Source organism: Eurosta solidaginis, chromosome 3, assembly GCF_040869045.1.
Source record: "Eurosta solidaginis isolate ZX-2024a chromosome 3, ASM4086904v1, whole genome shotgun sequence".
NCBI classification, from domain to species: domain Eukaryota; kingdom Metazoa; phylum Arthropoda; class Insecta; order Diptera; family Tephritidae; genus Eurosta; species Eurosta solidaginis.
Window position 1 is genome coordinate 168,656,694 of NC_090321.1, and position 15,232 is coordinate 168,671,925.

The 15,232-nt window shown below is 38.3% G+C and overlaps 1 protein-coding gene across 1 annotated transcript in view; it reads right to left on the bottom strand.

Moving 5' to 3' along the window:
* The window catches only part of Dh44-R1 (Diuretic hormone 44 receptor 1), a 225,696-nt gene that overhangs the window by 25,639 nt on the left and 184,825 nt on the right, over window positions 1-15,232 (bottom strand). The window contains exons 7-8 of the mRNA XM_067773817.1: window positions 6,688-6,758; window positions 6,429-6,539 (exon numbers count right to left, since the gene is read on the bottom strand). Coding sequence (XP_067629918.1) covers window positions 6,429-6,539; window positions 6,688-6,758 — 182 coding nt within the window. The remainder of the gene's footprint in view (window positions 1-6,428; window positions 6,540-6,687; window positions 6,759-15,232) is intronic.

Sequence of the window (15,232 nt, forward strand, 5' to 3'; positions counted from 1 at the left end):
TGTGTGGCCAATATACTATCATAAGGCGACGACGAGTGTAGTCAGATCATATCAAAACTTTATACTCCAAGTATTTTGCATTGAGCCTAAAAATGCTGAAAAACCATGGACACCGAACACTTTGTCTACATCGTGTCGAGTAGAATTGATTCAATCGGAATCAGAACAACAAATAAAATTTGATACACCAATGATATGGAGAGCACCTACTTGCCATTCAATAGTGTTATATTTGTCATACAAAAGTACTTGGCGTTGGAAGATCAAGAAGAGTAACCTATGCCAGCGTACCTACAGTGACATTACCAGTACTACATTCAACGGCAGTTGCGGATCCAGTTCCATTGTCAACAGTAATATCTGAGTGCGTGGAATCAAGTTGTACTGAATTTCGCATGGGAAACGAGAGAAACGTTCTGTCACAAGCACAACTTAATGATTTCATAAGAGATTTGGAACTATCCAAGGGAAAGGCCGAGATCCACACTTCTCGTATGCATCAATTTAAATTTGTGTCATCTGATGTTAAGGTGATATATTGTAGAACTCGTCTCGAACCATTTTCCAAACACTATACCAAGAAAGACAGTATATGCTACTGCAACAACATTCCTGGTTTATTCAAAGAGTTTGGTCAAACATATGATTCAAAAGAGTGGCGATTGTTCATAGACAGCAATAAACTGAGTTTGAAGGCTGTATTATTGCATATTGCTAACAAAAATCCTTCTATTCCGATCGCAAATGCAGTAAATACAAAGAAAACCTACGAGGAAATGCTAAAACTACTCAAATTTATCAAATATGAAGAGCATGATTGGAAAATATGTTCTGATCTCGAAGTCGTTGCAATGCTATGCAGTCTACAAAGTGGCTACACCAAGCACTGCTGCTTCCTCTGCAAGTGGGATAGCCGAGCTCGTAAGGACCACTACGTCAGAAAGGATTGGCCGGAAAGAGTCGAGTTTACCGTTGGTGTGGATAACATCAAATACACCCCTCTTGTCAAGAAAGAGAAAATCATACTTCCACCCTTACACATCAAGCTCGGTCTCATTCAAAACTTTGTTAAGGCTTTGGACAAAGAAGGCGAAGCATTCGACTATTTGAAAACAATTTTTCCAGATATTTCTCAAGCCAATATAAAGGAAGGTATTTTTGTTGGACCACAAATACAAAAGTTGATCAACAATAATCAATGCAAAGGACTACTCTCATCAGTTGAGGCAGCAACTTGGTAATCCTTTGAAAAGGTCGTTGCTTCTTTTCTCGGTAGACACAAAAGCCCTAACTGCGAGCAGATAGTGAACGACTTAATAATGAATAATTATGCGAAAATGGGTAAATATTAAGGGCTTATTAAAATTAATTTCCCATAATTCTATAACTTGTTTACTAACTACTATTTTCTTTCCAGGCGTAAATGTCTTTAAAAATTCACTTTATGCACTCACATTTGAGCTTTTTTCCGGCAAATCTTGGCGACGAAAGTGACGAAAATGGCGAAAGGTTTCATCAGCAAATGAAATTAATTGAGAATCGATATCAAGGATTCTGGGGCGTCGCAATGATGGGTGATTACTGCTGGTTTCTCATAAGAGAAACCGATCCTAAACTGAATAAGCGTCAAAGTAGAACACATAATTATTTCGACTACATAGTAAAATCAAATTAAGATAAAGATTGTTAGAATATAGTATAAACATAAATAAATTAAAAAAAGTTAAAAATATGGGTAATTTCATTCATAAATTGAACTTTTAACTAAATAGAAACAGAGCATAGCTAGACATTTCACTTTTCTTTATACCATACATACATACGTTTTGAGGTATACGTTGAAATTGCGCAACTTGGGTATTTTTATTTGATCAGTTATAACTTACGCAGTTTTGCATCGATTTTCTTCTGTGATAGCTTATCATTTTTCTAATTAAACAGAGGTTTACGTCAAGAAAAAATATCTGGAAAAGAAGTTGTGGTTTTGGAATGCTGCCCTCGCAAAAAGTAATTTTTTTCATATTTTTTCATAAAAAAAAAAACAAAACTCTGATATGGTAAGCTAATATCTCGAAAACTATCTGGTTGAGCAAAAAGCAATGTATGATGCATTTATAGCAAATTTTATCGTCTTTTCGTTTCTGTAAACTTTTTTGCAATTGCTTGACCCGTTCGTGAGATATACGTAATTAAAGGGAATATATCAAAAACGGTACCATAGAATCAAAAATGAACTCGATTTTCGAAATCAGGGGGTGGTTTTACATACGAATTTCATAACGGCGTCTCTGGTAAATTTTGGCCGTCGACCAGTGTTATCAAGCAACTTCTGTAAAGAGAAACAACAATAGCATTGTTAATAAGTTATTGCGCTGTATGCGAATTTACTTGTACGATATAAGTAAATTTATAAGTATGTAGCAACTTAGCTAAGCAAGTAGCATAAGAAAAATTGTATAAAAAAGAAATTGCCAATAATAAAGTCAGGTTCAGTTGATTCAGTGGATAAATGTAACGATTGTGTATAATCTTAATTTTGACGGCGCATGGCAGTAACTTGTATGCATGGTTGATACAAAATATGGATAGAGATAATAACCGATTAATGCATTGTATATTCTTCTGTTTGTGTGTAGAAATGAGCTTGAATTTTCTGCAGCTATATTCTATTTCGGCTTACGCCGATTACCTTATGAGTGGCGACACCGTTGTACTTGGTAAATAAATTTTGTTCTCCAGAATTTTTTTTCAATTGTTCTCTGGCCTTAGAGAAATTTTGAAAAATGTATTGTTCTCAAATTTATATCGAGCATATTTCTCCGGCCGCCGTGGTGTGATGGTAGCGTCCGCCTACGACGCCGAAGATTCTGGGTTCACGCCCCAGGCAAAGCTTCATAAAAAGTTTTAGAAATCAAGTTTTTTCAATTAGAAGAAAATTTTCGTATGTGCTCCTCGGCAGTAAAACAAGTAGGTCCCATCCCGCAATCAGACCGTTTAGGGTTTGCGATTGAGATTATTTCGGGACGGACCGGTTGTTGCTTACGTAATACACATAGTTTCGAGATTGTTTTCGAGTTTATTTCGCCTGTTTCGGACCATTTCAAGAATGTTTTAGAGCCATTTCGAGGCTTGAGAGAATCATATCGGAATGATTTTAGAACTCTCTCCGGATAGTTTTGAGGCTGTTTTTCGAACTATTTCAAGACCATTTAGTGATCGTTTCGTAGAAAAGTGTTTCAGGGGGGGAGGGGGGGGGGGGGGCATTAGAACCAACTGTTTTTTTTTTTTTTTTTTAATTCAGTATATCCTCCCTTCTCTGGATCATTGCGGGTCAATCACTAGACTATTTCGGATTGACTCATACATATATATTTACTTATATATCTTGTAGGTTTAAAACTTAGTATATTTATTTGAATATTGATGTTTTTTGATTAAATTTCACCTACAGACATTTATTTGGAAAAATTATGAATAGGTGTATTTTTTGTCGGATTGGCCTAAAGGTAATCATACTAGAAATTACTATGAAGCATATTTCTATGAAAAGAGGTCAACTGCTCAATTTCCCGAATTTTTAAGTCAGGGCCAGTGTTTTACGATTCGTTATCGAAAACGATTTTTTTAATCCATAGTTTTTTACTATTTTGAGAAAAAGGCTGACAGTTTCATTTCGTAGCGTCAAAGAGGATAAATATAATAAGAGACCGCACTCGTTACTTTGTATAATGTTTTCCTTATGGTCGTCGTAGTATTTTTTGGGCGAGATGTGCATAAATGTCTTCTTCATATTTTCGTGGGGTATTTGTGTTTATTTTTCCGACTCTATTTAATTAATTCTCTTTCCAAAAATAAGGTGCTACACGGCATGGATAAATGCGAGATATTTGAAAATGCCCCTCTTGGAAAACATTAGGCATCAATTTTTTCAATTTCCAGCGAGTTACTCGCCACTCGTAGCAAACTGGTGGCTCTTGTTGTTTTTATCCTCTTTGGTAGCGTATGGTCGTATAACACGATACCGCTCAAGAATACGGTTGCATATAAAATGGACTCAAGCGCTGTTGGTACAAATGTGGCCCCCAACTGTCCAGCTCCGCATCCGATTAACATAAATTCGGAGTTAGTCATTAAACAACCTGTAGTACGAAACTGCTGCATTGCGTGACTGTCTCCTCTTTTTGCATTGGGATCTCTTTTATGCACTCTTCAAGGGAGTGAAAAAAACGGCACCAAATACAGGGTATTAATAAACGAAGCGGCTAAAGCAATACCGCGAAGAGATATGCTTAAGACTCTGTACTAAGTTGGTGAATAACAATTGAGCATTGCTGATGCTGAACAGGTTATTGCCGGCTACAGGACTGAAGCCAAAGATCTTTAGAATAATAGGCAAGCACTGCTTTAGCACGGCTGCTGATTTCGATTTCGAGTCAAATAATATGAATAACCAGCGCTAAAAAATATAATCATTTTAAGAGTGAATAGAAGCAAAACTAAAAGATTTCCTATAAAACCGATTAACAAAAAAAGATGTAAAAATGGGACAACTCTTAATGTTTTATTTTATTCACTCTTAAAGCCATCCATTTAATCCATTTTTATTGCCGGCCGTTAATAATCATCGAACGGTCTGTAACGTAGCGTTACAATAGTCGACCCCACTATAATCATTTTCCGCCTACGCCTGAGACTCCACTGTAATCCTTTTTCGCCTACGCCCGAGAGTATACATACATAGTACATTAACAGGTAGCCAACAGTAGCAGTTACATACCCATGCATTCGAATGGCATTTGGCGACAACAATGTATATGCATAAAGCCGGAGTCATTGGTGGCGTATGTCGTATCGCTGTATCCGTATCCCTAACGTAATCAGCTGTTTATCGTTACGACGGTAAACCAAAACCCAATTGGTTGGCTACGATACGGTTACGACCTTAGCGGCACCAATAATCGATTTCATTGATTAAGGTTGGTCGAATCAGCTGTTATAAGGTTACCGATACGGTTACCGATAAAGCACCAATGTCTCCAACTTAACACGGCGATCAACAATAAAATGCAATTCACTGAACTGCCCAATTAGCGGTTCATTTCTCACTCGCATCCTCGCAGGTTAGTTAGAGGAAGTGGTTGCTTTATTAAGCAGTCCAGTCACTCCTCCTGACTAGCTGAGTGGAAGGGGTGCTGCCTTAGCACGGGTCACGCTTTGCTTGCGGGGACAACGGGTTGTCGCCTTTATGGTTTTCTCGCCCGTGTCCAAGCTAAGTAAGTGGGGTTCACCGCCGTTCGGCCAACAGACCCCTTCCTCTCAGTCCTGACTCCGGCAGTAGAGCGACTCGTCGGCTAAAGGGGCTACCGCTGTGCCGCTAAGGCGCACTTCCCCTCAGCCCACGGATCGACCTACAAAGTTCCGGCTGGTACAACTCCGCGTCCAGCCCTGCCATCGTGCAGGCATGAAGGCGGTGGTGTCCAGCTAGCGAGTCAGCACTAAAAGCGAGTGAGCCAACCACACCACGGAGTGGAAAGGTGCGCTGTCAGGGAACGGGTCACCCTTTGCTTGCGGGGACAACGGGTTGTCGCCTTTATGGTTTTCTCGCCCGTGCCCCAGCTAAGTGGGGAGGCTCGCCGCCTTATGACCATCCGGCCCTTTTCCCCTCCGCACCGGCTCCGGCCGTAGACCGGTCCACAAGCTAAAGGGGCTACCGCTGTGCCGCCAAGGTGCACTTCCCCTCAGCCCACGGATCGGCCTACGGAGTTCCGGCTGGTACAACTCCACGTCCAGCCCCGCCATCGTACGGGCATGGATGCGGTGGTGTCCAGCTAGCGGACCGCCACTAACCATAATTTTTCGTTCCTCGCAGGTCCCTCCGCCGCCGCCACTTAGACTGCGTTATTATAGGAAGCCCCCACCCGCAACAGCCGCTACCGCGCTGATCCCGCCGCTGCCCTCGGACCACCGTACCAACCCGCCCGCTCCTGCACCGCCGTTCAACCACCGTACCGACCGCTCCGCTACTACAACGACCATTAGCCGCCGCTCGCCTCCCTCCCACGCGATCTTTGTACGGAAAGCTGCTGTCCTCACTACACTTCAAGCCGTGTGTGTGTGTGTGTGTATTCGTCATTAACACATAACTACTGTGTTCTTATTAAGTGGGGGTTTGTGGGACCTCTACTTGACCCTGGATTGACTGAGTGCTACCTCAGCCTTCGACCAAACCCACCTCATAGGTCATTGAATTTTGTGTTTCATATCCAGTTATAACAACAAAAAGAAGTTAAGCAATAAAATGGACGTATTATGTTTCAAGGGATATTATAATATTCATTTTATATCCCACATAAGTACATACATAAGTGCACTCATGCACATGTGAGCAAACATATAAGAAAACAACGGTTTTGCTGTTATACACTTACCCACATAATACGTAGAAGAAATATCGAATTCATAATCAGCACAGCACAAACCGGACCCTGAAATATCCAATCCACATAAGTTTCTTGCATCCAAGGGCATCCAATATCAAACTGTCAAATAAATTAATTTAAATAAAAAACAAAAACATATTAAAATAGTTACTATAATAAAGTGCATAAGTAGAAAAAGTTATTGGAAGTAATCCCATGTGGTGCAATCAAAATGTGTGCATAGATATTTTCGTCATAAATATCGTACCTTTTCAACATCATATGATATCGTAAATCCTTTGGCAATTCCCCAAATCACAACAAAACCAGCTGGCCCACCTGCGGTGACAAAAATATTGAAATTCATTTTTTATTATTGAAAATATGTATAAGCATAACTAGAATTAGGAGCTAGCAAACTTCGTAGCATCGAAATTGGGGTGTGGAAGTTTGATACTTGGCATTAACATTAGACTCGGTCGAATAAAGAGATCATCGAAAATATTTATAGCTTATGTTGACAGGGTTTCAGAAAGAAATTAAAAACGAATTTGGAACTCAAAATTTGAAGAAATTATGGATCTTTCCAAGACTAAAATAATGGCATATCAAGTGTTTTAAAAAGGATAAACCCAGATCGTACCACAACCCGCTCGAAATTAGTTTCAAGATTAGGACTGGTATTTTGAAACTTAATTTTTCATAGGGACCAACCTCACATGCATGTACATATGTATGTACAAATCGCTTGTCCCATGGAAGACTAACCCTCTTCGGTTGTTCTCGTGGAAGACCAGCACAGTTGGTTAAGAAAAGCTTAAGTCCAGATTTGTAGGGTCGTGCGAATATTTTTTAAGAGTTATTTGTTAAAAAAAGTGACCAAGCTAGAAAATGTGGACAGTTTTATGACGAACGAAATGAAGATTTAACTTTTAATACCTATGGTTTCCGAGATATTGAATTAAATAGATAACAACATGTTTTCTTGCCTAACTTTGCAAAAATTTTAGCACGACCCTGAAAATTTGGACTTAAGATTTTCTTAACGAATTGTGCTGATCTTCCACGCGAACAACGAATCGTGTTAGTCTCTGTTTAAGGCACACATTGAGTATTATTAATTATCTCAGTAAACCTCATCTTAAAATTGTTAGTACTAAAGTTAACCTGTAATTTAGTCAGTAAAGTTGTTACCATTTGACTTAATAAAGATATATGAAATATGAATTTAAAACGAGCAAGTACCCCACGGATTCGGCCGCAAGTGCTTAAACGTGTTTTGCCTATTTGCGGCTTAGAAGTACAATGGCAATATAGTATATAGTACGATCATTCCATGAGAAATCGTAAACTTTCCCTGATTTTCGAACTGTTCTCCCCAAAGCCAGTATATTTGAAATATATCACACCTCAATGTTCCAAGTAAGAATGATAAAAAAGTATTCTCAGCTTGAGATAAAAAAAAGCTGAAAAAAAATTGGTGTGGGCAAAAAAAATTAAAAATCAATTAAACACATACTCCAATTTCCTTGCAACCATTTTTCTATTAAAAAAAATAAAATAATAAATGTAAGGCACGATAACCTCCGAAGAGATTTTAGGCCGAGCTTCTCTCTTCCAATTTGCGCCGTGCTCGTTTTAATGTTTCCTACAAATTAACGGGACCGGACCTACTTGTTTTATGCCGACTCCGAGCGCATCTGCAAGGAAGATGAGTTTTCACTGAGAAGATTTCATGGCAAAAATATACTCGAAGTGCTTGCTAAGGGGCAACCCCGCTTAAAAAAGTTTCTTATAATTGAAAAAACTTGTTTCTAAAATTTTAATGCTGCTTTGTCCGGGGCATGAACCCAGGATCAAGGCGTATCACGCTACCATCACACCATGGTGGCCGTCGTTAGCTGAAGAAATGCTGAAAGTTCATTTATGGAAATAGACTAAGCTATACATGGAATATGTAAATTTCCATCTATTAACATTTCTTTACATAGCCACTGCATACATTTTTCTACACAGCATAAAAGAAAATCGCAATTCAATCCTTTGTCGGATGTACATCCGGGACGTTTTGGTGATAAGCACCGTTTAGGTACTAGCCCGGCCATCTCGGGAACGATTTAGTATGGCCACATGAAACCTTCAAGGCTATCCCGCCCCTAGATCCACGAGGAACTTGGGGTCGCTAGAGCTTTGACTGTCAAAAAAACAGGATTCGCCACGGGTAGGTGAGGTTGGCAATTGTGTTGGGGAAGCTATATATTGCGCTGGCAACCTCTTGAACGGGTTGCACTCCATAGCCCCTTGAATCAGTTTGGTATTTTAGTCGCCTTTTACGACAGGCATACCTACCACGTGTATATTCTAAGGCCCCTAAGCCGCTGGGGGCCGGTTCAAATATCTTAGCTACTGGTTTGCCAGACGGCACCATCCCCGACATTTTAAATTTTTTTTAAATTAGTAATTAAAATAACAAACATGGCCAGAGACAAGTTGAGAACAAGCGAGTCCCTCGTTTCCTAGGGTTTTCAGATATTTTGCAGAGAGCTTACATCTCCTTAGATATTCCTTTCATTTCGCCCGCGTGTGTTTAGTCCGGCAGCACATTGTCAACTAGCTATGTTGTTGTTGTTGTCGTTGTATTAACAACAAATACACTCTTCGAAGATTTTGGAGAGTGTTATCGATGTTTTTGATCCTTTGCCGGATATCGATCCGGTACGTTCCGGTAACAAAGCACAATTAAGGTACTCGCTCGACCATCTCGGGAACGATTTATGTAACCACATTAAACCTTCTAGGCCATCCCGCCTCCACTCCCTATTTTAATGAGGAATTTGGGGTCGCCAGAGCCTCACCTGCTAAATATGTGTATGATACATTAATTTCTGTAACAGGATTCCCCTCGCGTAGGTGAGGTTGACAATTGGGTTGCGGAAGCTTTGGAGCTACAAAGCTTTGTATTGCGCTTATCAACCCCTCAAATTCTAGCTATGTTTTTTTGAAGTTAATGCAATTGTGGCGTTCAGATACGGTGAATTCGACTAGTTGTTCAAACTGCCCATACGGCAGGAGGTCAGATGCCAAAGTTAGTATCGGCTGCCAAATAATGCAGTTGTTAAGTCCTGCGCCGACGTTCTTTTTAGAACTGTCTTCAGTATGCAGTTAGGTATGTATGTAGCTTTTTGAGTAAGGAAACTTTAAATCCGCTGGAATAGAAATTGTTTAAATTTGGGTGTGAGTTTCTGACATTTTTATTGTTATGACACATTTTTCCATAATCGGAAAAATTTTGAAATAATTGTTAATAATTAAATTAAGAAAGCAAGCAAATGACCGCTATGTAAGCTGAATGGTAAGCATAGCTGTTTGCTGATGAGCTTTGGGGATAAGCAGCCCTAGAAATAGATCTATACAAGCAGCTATGGCAGTTGTCAAAAAAATGTTCTTTCTTTTATAAGCTTTGCTGATCTAATTGTTGATAGTGCGAATAAAAGAGACTTATTCCACCTTTTAACTCAACGTTTCGCCAAATTTCCTTGGCATCATCAGGAGTTAAGATATCTATATTTATTTAATATAAAAAAGCGAACATTACAATAAGTTTTGTGTATTTTTTTACATACATACATATATATAGAGATATGTAAGGAGACGGTGAACATGATTACACATAAAACAAAAATTACACTTGACAATAATGTTAATTTTGCACTTACAGTTTCATGAGACCAATGTAAGAACAATTAAAAAGACGCTTAAAAAGAATAACTACCCTGACTACTTAATAACCAATCTAATCGACAAAAAACTAATGGACATAAAAAACACAACAAAACAAACCCCAAATATAGACAACCAAACAAAGCGATACTTCAGTGTCACATACATTCCCAGGCTGACAGAAAGTCTCGCACATGATCATCATAATAAGAAAACATCCCACACAACATTGGCATTTAAATCGAATTGCACTCTAGCGACGTGTTTCACAAAAACAAAAAGCCCTATAGATATCCAACAACAAAGTAATGTAGTATATGAAATACAGTGCAAAGGTAACGACAGCGAAAACTGCAACAAAGTGTACATTGGCACAACAAAAAGAACACTAGGTACGCGATTAGCTGGACACGAAGCCGACATACGCAAACAAAAACAAAGCACATCTTTATCTCAACACGCGGTAACAAACAACCACACAGCTGACTTTGCAAATACAAGAATATTGGACAAAGAGAAAAGAGAAAAAACGAGATACACCATAGAGAGCCTTAGAATCATTGTTTACTATATAGTTTGGCAGCTTAAGTAGAGGTTATGTTGCGAATAGAGTGGAAGGCAGTGGACTAGGCAGTCGAATGTCATATAATGAAGGAATGGTGTTCGGAGATTTTTCGAAGTTAAAAAAAAAATGATAAAAGCTTTAATATAAATAAAACTATTGTTTTAATAACAACAAAAACGCCATATATATTCTGTATACATAAATATGTAAGGATTATCTCACTTTAAAATTTGAATTAAATAATCTAAAGTTTTGTTTTGAAACTGAGTCGAGAACTGTGCGTGTGAATGTGCGAATTTTCACCGATCAGCTGTTAGTTGCGCTACTTGGTAAAATTTACAATGCTTAGAATACTTCAAAAAAGAGAACATACGATTAACAGAAGAGAAGACACTGACAATATTGCCGCTTCATATTCATTATGTTTATAACATTTACAGTGACAAGTTTACCACAAAAAACGATGGTATCGATTTTTGATTTAGTTTTAATAGTTTAATGGTTTTAATATTTTTTAATATTTAAAGCAACACATTTTTATGTAAGTAAGCGCAAAATTAACATTATTGTCAAGTGTAATTTTTGTTTTTTGTGTAATCATGTTCACCGCCTCCTTACATATCTCTATATATATGTATGTAAAAAAATACACAAAACTTATTGTAATGTTCGCGTTCTTATATTAAATAAATATAGATATCTTAACTCCTGATGATGCCGAGGAAATTTGGCGAAACGTTGAGTTAAAAGATGGAATAAGTCTCTTTTATTCGCACTATCAACAATTAGATCAGAAAAGCTTATAAAAATTAAAAATTTGCATGCCAAACAAACTGATCGGTAACAAAAATCTTGTTCTTTCTTTTATTTTAAATTTAAAAAAATATCTTAACAAAGACATAATAATATAAAAAAATATATATATATATTATTATTATTATTAAGGCCTTGAGGTCTCATTAGAACACATACCCTTTCTATGAGGTACATTTTTGAATTGTCTCGCATTTATCCATGCGGTGTAGGCACCTTATGCAACTGTGTTTTTTCGAAAGAGAATTAATTAATTAATTAAATACAGTCGGAAAAATAAATACAAATACCCCACGAAAATGTATAGAAGACATTTTATGCACAACTCGCCCAAAAAAAACCAGTGACTATCTCATAGAAAACATCAAGCAAATGGCTACGAGTAAAGAGTAACGTCTCTTATTATAATTTATCCTCTTTGACATAACCAGCAGCTAGAAGCGAAGAGAATAACTCACACACATATAGACTAAAATAAAGTGCGCATCGGCGCGGCGGCGTTCGGCGCGTTACTATATTTTCTACTCATTTAAGACTGTCAGGCCATTTATTGTTCATCTGGAAAATTGGTCCGATATGGTCGAAAAGAGATATCAAGGGATGCGCATCATTGCCAGTTATAAAAACCTAATTGCAAAATTTAACACTTTCTAACCGTTCAAAAGTTATTTGAGAAAACAGGCGATTTCAATGCCAGCTTAACACGGATTTCGTATAACCGAATTCACCAAGTTATTAAAACAAAACACTCAGAGAAAAGTTATATAATAAATTTAAATGCTAAATTCCCAAAATTTTTAAAAAAAATTAATAAAGTATAATGAATTTAAATAAAATGTTCCAAGTCGAACATATTTTCAAATTGTCCTCAAGTTGTTAAAAAAGCAAGTTACCCGAAAAAGGTGCCGAATTCTATACCCCGATTGGCTGAAAGAATAAGCGAAATCAGTAATGAAAAATCCCTTAGTAGGATCCAGTGGTTTAAATTCTCCTTTGACATGATTCTAAGCTCATACTTAAGTTGCATATACTTATCTTCAACACGTATGAGAAGGGTTTGAAAAATCACTTTATTTGCTTAACTATAAAATAGCGTCTGAAATATAAATTTTTATTTTCACACTTCATCATTCAACACCCAAGTCTCCCAATTTGACATTTCCTAAAGTTGGCGGCCCTATCCCTAACTAGTGCCCTGGAGTGAATCACATTGATTCTAGCCCATAAAACAAGTTTAAATGTCACCTACACGTTACGGCTACTTTTACAAATGTGAATACGTAGGCACATATATTTATCAAGTGAGGCTTTGTCCTTCGCAAGAACAATCAAAGTGGTGAAGCAAAAGCTTTCTCAAGACAGTCGAACAAATTACCGGATATTCTACTACTCTAACGTAGAGGATAGTCGAACTTGTCTGAAAACTGAAGGCGGTCATCCCTAATGAGCTCTTATATCATAAGGCCGCAAACGAAGACTATTGAGGTCAATGTATCGAACACAAACGTCTGCAAATTTTGGTCTACATTTTTAAACTTTTATCCATAGTACTTGTAAAGTTTAAAATGGGAAACGGTCAAAATTCTAAAATCAAAACTATGAAGTCAAAATTCCGGAATCAAAATTTTGGGTCGACAAAATTCTGGAAGTGAAAATTCCGGAATCATGGCATGGCGTAGCTGGTGTTGGATCGGTTAAGGGTTATTTTTTAAAAGTGCGCCCGAATGCCGCCTACGCAGAAGGGTGTACTACGCAGAAGGACATCACCGTGGCGGTAGCCACGGTTATACCACACCCTCGGACTTGGCATGGCGTAGCCCAGGTTTATTTTTTATAAGCGCGGCCGAAGGCCACCTATGCAGAAAGGTGTACTACGCAGAATTACTGTGCATGGCGCAGCCGGTGTTGGATCGGCTTTTTCCAGAATATTGACTTCCATAATATTGATTTCCGGTGTTTCGACTTCCGGAATTATGAATGCAGAATTTTCAAAAAAGCAGAATTTTGACCCCAACCCGTTTAAAATATATAGATGCGCCAAGGATTATACGATTTTCACCCATGAGTTCCGCAATGATATCCACTTAAGACTGATTACACTTTCGAGGGCGGCATCCTTGACCAAATAGTTACTCCCTAACGTTTCAAGGAGTTTTTTTTTGGTGTAACTCGGAAGCATAGCACGATAAAAACATCCGTCAGAAAGTCTTAAAGTCTTTGAAGCTACACCTAGAGCTTCAATGAAAGTGACGTCGACGAAGGTATGAGTTCGTAGTCGCAGTCCTATGGCTTCTGTGCTGGCATATGGTATAAGGACCAGGATGCGTGGTAGCGACTGGTGGTCGGGATTGCTACTGTTCGCACGCCAGGAATTGTAGCTCTTAAAAACAGCCGAAAAAACTGAAAGCGCCCTTTGGCGCGATAAACAATAAGCCAGAATTGATGCTAATCATTAAAACTGTGCCACGAGAGTCATGAATATTATTAGATAATTGATAGCAACCGTAAGTCGCCTTTGTGCGTGACCAGCATGTAGCCACAAATGATTTAAGGAAATCGTGGCGACGACGGCTATTAGGGTTAGCCCAGAACATCTCCTTCGGTGAAACTACGCTACAAAAGTGTGACCATTTTAAGTATTTCTCCCTCTCTCCGCAAGGAGATACTCCCGAAATTTTTTGAACGATCCACCAGATTTTGAGGCAAAAATCGCGGATATTTCCGAAATGGCTGAAACGTCGACTTCCTTAAACATATATAAATAAAACCTTTCCAAATAATATTTTTTTTAAATTTTTCCTTTTCAAGACTCCCAGATACTTATCCGCAAGTTAATGATATTGTTCTAGATCGTCAAAAATACCAATGACGTCAGTAGTATGTTTCCATATTTATTAGTTGTGGACAATGTGATACTCTGAATTCCAGCCTTTCAATTCAGAGGTTTACGCCGATCACTTTATCAGCGCGCCGGCCACGCCACCGCCGCCGGTACATCATAGAGCCTACGCCGCCGCCACGGATTAAGTGACCGGCGTAAACCTCTAATATCTATCTATATATGTATATAAAATTCAAATTATGTATGTAGGTATAGATCGAGTTGCGTCCTAAACGGATCGACCGATCACAACCAAATTTGCACAACCCACTATAAAACTTCCAAGGATGGTCATAGGCTTAAAATAATATCGATATATAAAAGGGGGTGGCACCTCCCATGCAAAATGAATATTTGGTACAACATAATTCTGAAGTTATTCATGCTAGAACATTGAAATTCAGTAAGGAGTTATATGAGGTCAATCCCTAACACCCCCAAGAAAATGTGGGGTGGGCGAGAAGGGGGCGTGGCACCTCCCATACAAATGGATTTTATCATACTCCATATCTCTGGATGTAGTAATGGTAGGATAATGAAAATTGGTAAGGAGCTATATGAGGTTAAGTCCTAACACCTCCAGTAAAATGCTGAATTGAGGAAAAGGGGGCGTGGCACCTTCTTAAAATGGGGTTTTTCAGAACTACAGCTTCCGTACAAACTTAGGTTATTATAAAAGCTAAAGTTTGACTGTAGAGTTGTTTGGCTGTTATTCCTTTTGGATGTTAGTAATCTTCCGCCGTTAAAATTTTTTGTAACTTCAGTCTATCCACATCTTCTATCTATATCTATCTATATATATATATAAAGTTAAAATTAAGAATGTTTGTATGT